General features: G+C 33.4%; 1 protein-coding gene across 3 annotated transcripts in view; it reads left to right on the forward strand.

Annotated features, from left to right (window-relative positions):
• LOC130893358 (hemicentin-2-like) overlaps positions 1 to 13398 on the forward strand; it is a 482155-nt gene that overhangs the window by 410007 nt on the left and 58750 nt on the right. For all 3 annotated transcript variants that reach the window (XM_057799386.1, XM_057799387.1, XM_057799388.1), the window contains 2 exons: positions 58 to 150; positions 9541 to 9711. In XM_057799386.1, coding sequence (XP_057655369.1) covers positions 58 to 150; positions 9541 to 9711 — 264 coding nt within the window. The remainder of the gene's footprint in view (positions 1 to 57; positions 151 to 9540; positions 9712 to 13398) is intronic.

The following is a 13398-nucleotide window of genomic DNA, read 5'->3' on the forward strand; positions in this document are numbered from 1 at the left end:
TTCCCGTTTTAGTTCTTGAAAAACCATTGCACTAATTAAGTTTCTAATTGGTTTCAGGTTTACAGAGTGTGGTGGCTCCGTAACGGTGAAAGACTACTCAGTAATACTACTGCAGGAATTATAGTTAGTAATCAGACCTTAGTTTTGCAGGTTAGTAACTACGTATTCGATTTTAATACGAGTAGTTTATAGTATATCTTGTCATCAGCGTACAATAATTACGTCGTTGTCGTAATTTCATAAAACATTAGTCAAAATTGAATTTTGACATATACTTTGGTTATATGGCATTTTTATAAATATATATAATCGATCTAATACAGTCTTCAATGAAAATAAATGAAATTGTTTCTTTCTTTCTATATTTTGATAGCTCTTTTTCTGCTGATATTTAATATATATCTATATTTATATCCTTCAACTATGACTATTTATTATAAACTAACTAACACCGCTAAACAAACTCCTTCATATACCCAAAACGCATTTTTCAAAAATTCTAGAAAGTAAACGAATAAATAAAAAGACCTGGAAATTAGTTCTAAAAACAAATGACATATACAACTTTCCGTTGCTCATAAAAAAGCGTTAAGGGCACCGTCGCTTTCACCAAATTCTAGAGTTCCATTATAATCGAGTCCACGGACATAACGGTTTCTGGGCAACCAGTTTGAAGGAAGGCAGGTCGGAATACTTGGATTTATGGAGTAACCACCTTGGCCTTCTGATCTTGCCTCCCTTGATTTTTTTCTATGAGAAAGTTTGAAAATTTAAATTCGAAAATACGTTGTGAAGTCTGAGCATCTAGTAAATTATTATGTCATACTTTATCTCTCCAACGATCTTTCAACAAACTAAATATTTAGCCAAGTAAGTCAATGAATCTTTGTAGAATTTAAAAGTATGCTGATTTAACGTTCCTCCAATGAAAAACAAGAATCCCAGATTGTATAACAAAGCAGACTAAATATTAACTTTTCTGTAGTACTGCTTGCTTGCTTTAATTACGTAATGGGGATTGTCTTCGCTCTATTATGGATAATTTTGGAAAGACGGCATATCGATCGTCTTGATTCGTCACCATCTACTGTGACTGTGAATTTTGATTTGTACAGGTTAGATTCTGTTTAAATGTGGTTCGTTACGACAAACGTTTCGATTTTTGAGTGACATTTTGGAATCTGGATCTATTGAATTTTAAGCAACCAAATTTCCTAAATCAGTGTCATCATATGATTTCGTATCATTTTTCTTATAATGAATGCTTTTTGTTGCAATAAATTGCGGAAAACTAAAATTATCTTCTTTTTTTTCCAACATAATAGGTCAATCGCCTGTTCCTTCTTAGATATATTTCCTCATCCTGGCTCTAGGTTATCACTCTACCTCTTTTGCGATCGACCTCCGTCTTCCAATCAAGAGATTTAGCAATTAATTTCCTAACCAGTCTATCGTCTATCATTCGAGTTAATGCTAATACCATTGTTTCTTAAGCTGCAATACCCATTCATTAATGATATCATTTGATGTTTTCGCTTCTTTCTCAGTCTAATAATATTTTCAGAGTTGTTTCTTTTCTCAGGTTTCTGGCCTTGTTTTTGATGTTTAGCTCATCATAGTTCTGATTGTTGTTTTCTGAATTCGTATCTTTGTTTCTTGTCTCAGGATTTTTTTCGCAATACTACGTTCTGAAGACTTATTTGCTCTGGCTACTTGTCCTCTTACGTCGTCTTCTACGTCTCCATAACTAATTCTGTCAACTCTAATATACTTATGTAGGAAAATTATTCTTTAACTAATCAAGGCTGGATACATACAAAATTAACAAGAAACGGGGCTCAATTTTCATGAATAACTCAGTACAAGAGGATCTGAAATGCGTCACTAAAACAAAATTTAAATGCTTTGAAGCCCCGTTAACCTCATGTATGTATTATTGATTTGATTCTAGATTTTGGTTTTCATGAAAATTTCAATTGACAGTTCCCAACTCTCGTTTAAAACTCTAGACAGTTTATCAGAATATTATCTTATGGTGGAGATTAAGATACAGGAAATACTAAACTCAATTACCATTCCACTAACTTCGATAATAATCACCTGAAACAGAGTTCTGTATCTTCCAATATGATTAATTCATCTGAATTTATCTCTAAGAGATAACAAATACAATTTCTTATTGAATTCAATCTGAATAATGTCGGATGTGTTGTTTTACTGAAAACCTACAGCTTTGTTATTTCAAATCTCATATTTTAAACCGTTTTAAAATTAATGCGGCAGTATTTGCCAGGATTCTGCTGCTCTCACTCCAAATCCGTGCAATCGATGAACTTCCTCATTCTTTGTATAAAATTTAGCAGTATATCTTCTGGGGTCGCTTAATAAAAATAATTCTTCGAAAGTTCGTGCAGAGAAATGTACTTTACCGGAAGATATTTATGGGACACGAAATATTATAACATCAAACAAATTGTACATAAATAAAACATTGTTTTTAAAAAGTGTTTCTTGTTTTTAAATTACAATGAGTGAATAGAAACGATAAAATTTAAAAGAAAAACATGGTAATTCTTGGAAGTAATAAATATTGATGTGAAACAGAACAGTAAAAAGCTAGAGAAACAGCAAAATAATTAAAAGGGCAGAAGAAAAACCATAAGATGAAATCTTGTGAAGGCAAGGGACAAAATGGTCAGAACATTTTTTTAAGTATCCTTCTTACCTCTTCTTACTCTCGTTATTTATTGACATAAAATTTTTATATACACTTAGATTTATATTATGTTTAATATCGACATTTGTAGTAGTTCTTTCTCGTCCATAACAGAAAATATTTTTATACTTCCAGTTATTGAATTTTCTTAAATTTCACTACACTATAAATTAGTAAATACAAGAACTTCTGTCAGGATATGTATCATTTTACAAATCGGCGGCTTTTTATAATATTATTTCCAAAACCAAGAATTATCAATAAAGTACGAGGTGTTGATATTAAATATCAAGACTAAGGATGCCACAGAAAAAAGCACGCATGCACTAAAGGCTAAATATTGTCAGCTGTTTAGCGTGAGGTCTACTCAATTTCGAATGCAATTTCGTTGATCTTTGTTTTGACCTTCATCTACAATTAACATTCATCAAATGCTACGTGTAGTCGGTACTTTTCTACGGCATGGAAGGTTGGACTTTGGAGAACTATGAAATTAATGAATTGGAGATTTTCGAAATGTGGATATTTTGCAGAATCTTTGAAGTTTAGCTGGACAGCTGAACTAAGAGAAGGAGAACTATTAAAAAGAGGAAAACGGAATACTTAGGGCATATAATTCGAAATATCAATTCCTGCAAATGCTAATTTAAAACTTTACTATAAGTGTTTTGCCATATACAGATAGTTTTAACTCGTCGTGGGACACTCTGTATATATTTTCTCACATAAAGTTATTACCTCCTCACTTATTTCGTAATACTAAAAAAGCTCCAGATGGAGTAGCTTCATGATTAAACGTTGTTTATCCCAGAATACGAAAGAATACTTGTAAAATAAAGTAGTTATTCATCTATAAATGTTGGTCTTAACAAAATTTTTCGTATTGAGTCCGGATTTATAAAGTTATATATCAAATTGCATACGGAAACTTTCCGTACTAGTCGAAACTTTGGTTAGATATTAGTTTATTCACTATCAGAAAGTTTTCAGAACATTCAATTTGCATTTATATTATGTACTATTGTCGATAGATGATTTTAAAATGTACATTTCACGATATGTACATCCAAAAATCAAGACTGAAAGTGCAACAGACGAGTCCAACAAAATAGTATTTCGGCCGCGGCGTACACAACATTTTTTAGACGGCGACCAAAACTTTTTCAATTACACTGAGGAAAGAAATTAAATAATAGAGAATTATAAACATTTTCTTTATTAAACAATATAATGATATTTGCAATGTCAATATTAATTTTTTCTTTCTCATCATCATTGATTGTTATTCATTAATTTAGACAAAACCTCCCAAATAAAACAAATAATTTCAGAAAATTGAAAATTTAAGGTTATGCACAATCATCGAAATGAAACTGTCAACCGTCAACATTGAAGTGGCTAGAGTCACATTTAAGGAAGTTAAAGTTGTCTACTCCAGAGCGTCCCGAAATTGTTTTGCAGTACAGAACTGTCACTTTCACTACATGGAGCACTCAAAACGCAACTTTCGATATGTAAATGAATACACAACGAACAACTTTCAAATGGCCTCGTATAAAAACTATATTTGTTATGAATTATTTTTCGAAGCACCGTATTCTTTCCAGTAATCAGGATGTATTCCCAAGATCGCAATATATTTTCTCGATATTGAAAGTCAATCGAACGCTAGCGAATAATAAAATGATATTAAACGCTTTCTATTCCTCGGAGACACAACGTGCCGGAAAATCCATTTATAATTTTATATATTTATACAAGAATTGTATAAAAAGTTAAAGAAATACAAGAAATTCAATTGAGAGTATAGGAAATAACTGATGCTAACTATAAAAAATTTTCATTTTTCAATTAAGAACCGTTTCATTTTGAAAAGGGGAGAAATTTAGTTATTAATTAATATATAGAAAATATTGCAACTTTCAAACAGCAACTTATTTTCAATCTCTCGAATCTGCTTATTAAAGTTAATTGAAATAGTATAAGCAAAGTATCAAGAAATGCTGTGATAAGCTAGTTTGTAACTAACGCAATATACAATCAAATGCTTCAGTTACGGAATATTAGAATAAGGAACTATGGAGAGTGTGGATGGAAGTGCGAGGTTACGAGGACGTCAAGCACAAGGTTTAAAAAACAGACCAACAAAACCACTATAATAGCAACATGCCTTACTAAAGACATCAAAACAGAATATTAACGAGGCGTATAACGAGATCAGACACAGCAAAAACTTATTGAGATAGTAGAGAATAACTGGAAAGGCATCGGTAGACAAGAAACGAACAAAAACAATGAGAACATCTAGAATAGAAGGATAGGAAGATAACTGTATAGACGATACAAGAATTGCTCGTGCTGCTCGCTATAAATTTTACTCGACCGATAAAGAAAATCTGGTTGTTTATGAAGGCGAAGAAGGAACAGATCAATTTGCCCAAACTGGAGAATGGGAAAGAAGAGAAAATAAGGGAAGAAGTTTTTACTTATATTAACTTATAAAAAATAGCATTTGCTACGAGCATGCCATCAAGATCAAGTTTATATCCTCATAGGTTCTAACGAATTGCCTACAGACGGTTAAGGAGTTTATTTAGTGAATATAACGTCGGCGAAGTACAAATTTCCAGTTTATGAAGACTTCAAAAAATTTAAATCAGCTTATAACAATATTAGTACCAGTTTAAAAAGTGAATCAATTCACAATATGGCTTTAAAAATGGAAGAAGCACAAAAACATGATATTTAAAATTAAACAACTATATAATTAGATGTCAAGCAAATTGAACTTTTTAGATTTGATTACACACATACATACTAAACAGGTGACACTAAATAGAAGCTTGTAAAATATTTTTTTGGAATATTACCTGCCTAATGGGTTTTTTGCTCCGGTGGAAAGTCCATCGAAGAATGCTTGCCTTGAGGATTGTATGGAAGAGTCCACCCAAACCTTATTCTTAATATAATCAGCGTTTACCCGTGCTTCATCCAGGTAGTAAGTTTTTCTATTTTCTTCACGAAACTGCTAAATCAAAGTATTCTCGCCTCCATATAATTATTTTCATTTTTTCTAATAAAAAAACTATTCCTTCCTCGTATTTGTATGGAAATCCTATTTCTTTCAATAAATTATAATATGTTGATCCTTTTAAAATCCGGCAAGTCCTTATCTTCGTCAACTACTCCTACCATTTTGAAAGAAAAAATTGTGCAGAATTCTTCTTAATGCGCTCCTATCAAAATCATAAATTGAATTGTTAATTTTTTTTTCTTGATGGATACTTTTTCGCGTCGAACGATTAGCTCTGTACTCACAAACGATTCGGTAGACACTTGATGAAGATACTACAAAAATATTTGCCATTTAGTCTTCTTCTTCTTCTTCTTATTTTAAGACTATGTCTTGTGTTTTCTTGTGTTGTGCCTAAGTTGTGACTCCGAGGACCAGCTCTCATACCAGCGCTTTGGTGGTCTTCCAGGCGGTCTACTTGTATTGGGTCTCTCTTCCTTTGCGATTTTCGTCAGTGGATCGTCGTCCATTCTATTGACATGATCTCTCCATGCTCTTCTTCTAGTTCTGGCCCATCTCACTATATCCGGAACGTCACACATTCTTCTAATTTCATTGCTCCTTATTCTGTCTCTTAGTGTTTTCCCTGTGATTGAGCGTAATGTCTTCATCTCGGTCGTTCTAAGAATCCACTTAGTAGTTGCAGTCTCCGCTCCGTATAGACAATAACTTCATCAGCTGTATACGTGTCAGACATGTTTGAAAAACAATCTCATTTGTGGTATATAATGGTTTACACTCTTCTCAGACTACCTTCTTACTATTGCATAATTAACCGTATAGTGTTAATATGGGCAAATGTAAAATCAGAATTACGAAAATCTGATCAGTCTCCAGAGCTTGTTGTAGAACTTGCAAAGAAAGTTCTAGAAACAGACCGCCAAGAGCTTTGGAAAAACTGTGTTATCAAAGAAGAAGATACAACCCTTCGTAATTCAATCAAATGATGACTCTAGTTCTATTTTTTATAAAGATACTTTGCTATTGAAATGTTCTTTTTTCTTTTATTTTATTAGAAAAAGAAATTTTTTATAATCTGCAATTGATATTGGAAGAGCTACACCTACAATCTATTATAGGTTATGATTCCGTTTTGAAAAGGATTCACGTTTTGGTTATTTAAAACAACTGAAAACTTGAAAGCAATTGTGAGAACAGAATGTCTTCACGTATTCGCTAAAAACGTTAAAAATTGTGTACAAATACTCCAATGAAAATTCTGTGGAAACTTTGATGTCAACAATTACAATAAATGATCCCCTTTGTAGTTAATATTAGTCTAAATATTGTTTTAATGAATCAAATGCTCTTTTTAACTGTTACTTCAATCTCAGCCGAACACAGCTTTGCATCCTCCTGTTAATTAATTTCTTTCTCTAGGCTCCAAAACTGCCAACAAATTTCTCAATAAGGTACTAAAGACTTCTCTTAAAATAGAACGAAAAGTTTTTGCTGAACTTCTAATTAAATTTAACCAGCCCAGCCGTGACGTTTCCATTTAGTTTCATCGTTTTCTTTCACTCGATCAAAAAAAGCAATTGCACTTTTCGTGATAAAAAGAGGTAATTTTAAAAAGCTTCATTCTAATTCTGTTTTTTCTTTGTCAACGCTACTACAAAAATCCAGCGTGACACTTCAAAAAATTCTTTATGATGTTTAATTTATAACTTTTAATGGGTCCATTCATTTTCTTTTAATTCTAATTGCGCGAATCTGCTCTGTTAATATGAGTTATAACTCAAAACACTACTGACAATAACTAATTTTGCAGAAAAATATAATTAATGATGTAATATGATCTTATCTAGCTCTTACAAAAACATTTACAGAAGAATTTTGTGATAGTGATAGTACTTTATTTTTTTTATTTTATTTTTTTAAGAAAGCTTGTACCCTCGTCTCACCTATCAATGAAACTACCTATTTTACAAACAAATATTCAGCTATCAGAATGAAACTCGTATCGTATGATCTACCTCTTAACGTCAAAACCCACTGGCAGCACGCCACGCCACGCTATGCGACCTCGATTCACGTGGTACATTTGTAATACGCCACGTGACGACACGCTCATTTTATTCTATAATTTTTGACAGAAAAATTTACAGCAGCTTTTTGCACGTTATGGAGAGCACTAGTAGTTCGTCGAATGATCTACAGTTTTTAGAAAAATGTACTGATGCGGCTGTGGTTTTGCACAGCAAGAGAGAAAAAGATTTCGGTTCCATAAAACCAACAAAAAACATGATATTTTTCATGATTAAGAACCAAAGATAAAATTGAAAAGGAAAAGACAACATTTAGAAAATGTAGTGGTTCAAGAGAACGTCTGGTGGATTTTTAACTCTCTTCCAATCTCTTCCCATTTTCCATGGCTCATATCCTGATCTCTATATTGTTTATTATATAAGAAATCATATTGTCGCTCTTTTTCTATTAACATTCGAATCAATCTTTAATATAAACCCAGTGCGATAAAACTTTACCATAGACTGGCATACAAACGCAAGAAGGACATTTACACGTCTTGACACGCGTCTGTTGCATCTAGGAATTTTGAATCGTCCCAAAGTAGGATGGCGTGGCGTGGCGTGACCTGGCGTGCTGCTAGTTAGCTTCGGCCTTTAGTCTCTCATTAAAGTATAACTACAGAAAACTTCCCTCATTTTCAGCTAACTAACCAAACTTCTCGAACAAATTAATCAAAATAACCACCCAGGAAGTGGACTTGCTTAAACTCATATTTAAGCTCAATCTTTCCTCGACGATGTCTTGTGATTAATTTTCATCAATCAAACAATTTTGTTAAAGAATCTAACGCAAGGCTGAGTCTTATAAAATTTAACTGCATTAACTGCATCATCTTCTTCTTCTTGTCAAAATTTCTATCATTTTATAATAAAAAAGATATTTTGAAAGTTATGAAAATGAATACTATAAGATTCTTGTCCGTTACGAGAAGAAACAGCATATATCCAGAATTTCCGCCACTTATTGACTGGCTTAGTAGCTTCCTTAAAGATCAATTCATTCAGATCACATCTCAAAAAGGTTGAAGGTCAACGCTGGTGTTCCCCAGGGATGCATCCCAAGCTGCTGTTTTCTGCGACTCAGTATTTGGTCTTGCCTGGACATAAAATGCTACCATACCCGCAAATTTGCTTCTTGGGTGTTGAGATTGGTAGCAGTATGTCCTGGCATAGTTACTGGGTCGAATTAGCAAAAGCAGATTCAAAACAACTAGGAGCCCTCTTTAATTTTCCTCTATCTTTGGAGTAATGCTTGCATATTTGGAGCTCACTTCGCAAGCATACCCAGAGTTGACCAGAAACTTACATAGATTAGAGCATAGAAGAAAAGTCGCTGATCTGACTCTATTTCGCCGATACTACCACAGCAAATACTTTTCCGAGATGCCCAACATAATCCCAACTAGAGCAGGATCTGCACAATCTACACCGAGTTCGCCTGCAGACGCCCATAGCCTCAATTTATCGGCACTCCTTTCTTTGGAGAAGTGCAAGCCTTTAGGAACCAGCTATCAAGGCACGTCAATAATTTTACGCACATTTAAAGTGATCTTAAGCATCTAAATCACAGCCTTACTTATAACTTGAAGCTCCGATAGATCTGTATAAACACTGCAAGGAATTGATGGCCAACTCTTGAATCTTGTTCACAATTTTTCTAAAAATACGTTTCTCAAGCATCTCAAGCATTTACAATAAATCTACTCAAATTTCTTTTCAAGGGTGTTACAAGATCTAGTTCGGGCCGTTACTGTTGTGAAGCTACAAATAAGGAAGGATCGTCGAGGAGCCCAGTCTTCCATCTCAAAATAAAATTTGAACCTGTATGTGGAGAGGGAACAAGAAAAATTTTGGGCGCCGCCAAAGATGAACCACTGAAGGTAGAATGTAAGGTAAGTGTTTCACTGTTCTAATTAAGTATCCATCAAATTTGAATTATTTGGGTATAAATAATAACGCCATTCAACTCTCAAACCAAATCTGTTGTGCAATTTATTGGTAGCGCCTCGAAAATTAACACAAAAATATCATCAACGTCATTTTCTGTTAAATTCTGTAAGCAGTCGTCACCTTTGATTAATTCTCCAGACTTATTTTGCTATATATAAATGCGGTAACACCTAAAAGTTAAAAAAAGACTACTACACCTTTAATTAATTAATAAGTGCTGTCTTGAATATTTCAACCTAGATATTCGCAACCAGGTTCAATATTGGATACCACACATCTGCTGAATATACTGATCGGTTGGTTTTATAGACAATATTCAGTAATGCTTTTTGGTAAACTAGTGATATGGCGTGAATCTGTGAATCATATAAGCGATTGATATTTTTGCTTGACCAATATCAAAGACTTTTCAACAAAATAAAAATCGCGAAGGTATCTTCTGTAACAAAAACATCCTTCAATCTGAAAACGAAGATATTGAAACAGAGTTTACAGCTCTTGTCAGTCTTCAAGCACCAAATTCGATCAACCAATTGGAGATTGATTTGCCCAAAAAGTTGATAAAGTGTTCAGGTTTCAGGACTAAAACATTGGAATATACTCAAGACGGGACTTGAAATTACCGTATACCGTAAAAGTCATAGTTCATATGTTGTTTTTTTTTTCTAAGAAGATATTGAAGGCTTGATGTTGAAACTGGTTTATGAACATAGTTCGAAAGAATGGGGAGTCTTCATCACTGGCTTAAGCTTATGGATCTCATTTGAAAGAAACATAAAACATCATGAAACTAATGTCAGAAACAGCTAAGACAGAAATAAAAATTTTATTAGAGCAATACGGCCGCCAAAAACTGTTTACGTTCCTGGGCAAAAAATGTGAAAAATGAACCTTTAGTTAACCTCGAAAAATTAATATTACTACCTTTGCACATGGAATAAGGGCAAATCAAAAATTTTGTAAAATCCATGGACAAACGTGGAATTGGTTTCAAGTTTTTAAAATAAAAATATTATTCTTTGTGACGCTACAATAATGGAAGATGTATTCATTGGACCAGACGTCGAGAAATTAATTACGGATCCCGCATTCATTACCACCTTAAATAAAAAAAATGGCGTGTGTCAAAGTTACTGAAAACTTTCAAAAAACGCTCAATGCATACTATAAATCGGAATGCAATGTGTCCTTGAAAATACACTTTTTGTATTCCCAGCTAAGTTTTTTTCGAAAATTATGTGTGCTGTAAGTGACAAGACTGGAGAACGATTTCAGTAGACATGTTAAACTGTCTAAGAAAACAGTTTTTTAATATATAATAATATATTGAAACTAGAATTTCATAAATACTCAAGATTTTCAAAAAAACAAATTTATTTCTCATCAAAATGTGACGTAACTCGATTCTTATTTAATAATTTCATCCACGAGAAAAATTTAATATTTTTTTTGTTGCCTAGAGTAATTAATTAAATGTAAATATATATAATATAGTTTTTCACAAATAATCGTATAAATTATTTTGATTTAAACAAACTCATGTTAATTAAAAACTTTTTCTACTTGCCTCGTCAAATAAATACCTAATTAATAAAATTAAATCGAATTGTTGCAACACACTTATAACCACAAAATCCAGCCAAATAGTTCCAGTCAGCCATTAAAATTCCATTTAGTTTCAATTCAAAATGGAATTTGTGCAATTCAAACACTTTTATCGGAAGTACTTTGGTCCCTTTACACAGAGCCGGTCGAAGCCAATTATGAAACAAACAAATAAAATTACAAGGAAAGTTTTCATGTTATTTGTCCATATATTATGATATGAATACGTTATTTTCTTATACATCAGACGATTCAGTCGTTGAAATTGATTTTGCTTGGGGTAGTATCGTAATTTCTTGTTTATACTAATTCCTTATCGAAATCTTTGAAGCTATAGCTCCAATAAATTTAATCTACGTATACTAATATACTTATAACCGGTCCTTTCGTACATGTGTATCCGTCTATCAGTTAAACTCAATTATTTCGAATTATGTTTCACCGTCGAAATAACTGGAATCAGACAAATTATTATACAGAGTATATAAAGCTAGATTTCATTTCGTAATAATTATTACAAGTGAGAACATCAGGCACCATTGCAATGAAATACATCTCTCTTGAGCTTTTAATCACTAGAAAATAAAAAAGTCTACTTTTCTATTTTCTTAGACGTGGATCAGGCATTTGACAAAGTTTGGCATCAAATATAAACTGAATAAACTCTCCTAGATAAAAGAACGAGCCATCAGATTAAAGCAAGAAGTTGCGGGTATACCACGAGGTAGTGTTCTTGGGCCGGTCCTTTACCTCTTATACACCAGTGACACCCCTCGATTACAAAAAAACACTATCGCCACGTTTGCAGACGACACAGCTATTTTGACCGTAGGCGATTTCCACGAAAAAGCAGCAATCAAAATCGGTACATGAAAATTTCACGAATAAAAACGATCAATATGTACCAGTACGAATAGACGATGAACAAGTACCATATGCTAATACAGCAAAATATCTGAAGTTACGCTGGAAACCTCACATAAAAAAGAAACAAGAAAATGTATTGGTTGCTGGGAAGAAATCCTGAAACCGGTATGGACCTACGGGATTTAGCTATGGAGATGTGAAAACGAAAGCAACACCTGAATAATCCAAATATCCAAAATGAAGTGCTAAGGAGCATCGTTGATGCAACCTGGTACTTCCAAATAGCTATTTTCACCGGGACCTGGAGGCATTTAGAGGCAGAATTTACCATCGATTAACAATAGGCTATAAATTAAGGTCTCTCATTGGTTGTTGCTGATCGCTGGTACGTTTTGTACAAACATTGCTACTCGCGGGTAGATTTTGTACACTATGCGCACTATTACCAAGAAGAGGTAGGATTTGCCTTGACGTTGCTAATCAGCGGTATGTTTTATCTACACACGTATCTTGTTTTGTGAGTCGTGCATTTCTGTTTTATTTTTCGCGTGGTGTAGTCGGTATGTCTTGATTATTTTTATACATACTAAGTTTGGTACATGTAAATTACTTTTGAACAGCTGGTGCTTCAATAAGAGTTAAGCCGACGTCCATATCCAGAAGGAAACCAGGTGTAACTAGAGGCAGTAAGCGTCGACCTGCAACTGGTGAAAAAAACACACTCAAAAAGGTAAAAGAAATCTCGCTTTCAATGTAAATAAAAATGTACCAAATTTTCTATCAGCAAGCTCATGAATGAACGTGCACATGTTTAGATAAAACGTACCGCTGGTTAGCAACGTCAAGGCAAATCCTACCTCCTACTGGCAATAGTATTCCCAGGGCGACAAAATCTACCCGCGATAAGCAACAACCACTGAGAGACCTTAATTTATAGCCTATTGGTAATCAATAGTAGATTCTGCCTAAATGCGACCTGGAGGTAGACACGATGAGGAAGGTATACACTAAATTCGCGGAGTCACGAACAGCGGCTCTTGAAATATATCGAGGGAAAAGACTGAAGAGAACGAAGCCTTTTGAGTTAGTTATCTAAGTGCTTAGTGTAAAAACAGAGCAAAATAATAATTGTAGTTATAATAATTGAAGGAACTTCT

This window comes from Diorhabda carinulata, chromosome 4 (genome assembly GCF_026250575.1).
Source record: "Diorhabda carinulata isolate Delta chromosome 4, icDioCari1.1, whole genome shotgun sequence".
NCBI lineage: Eukaryota > Metazoa > Arthropoda > Insecta > Coleoptera > Chrysomelidae > Diorhabda > Diorhabda carinulata.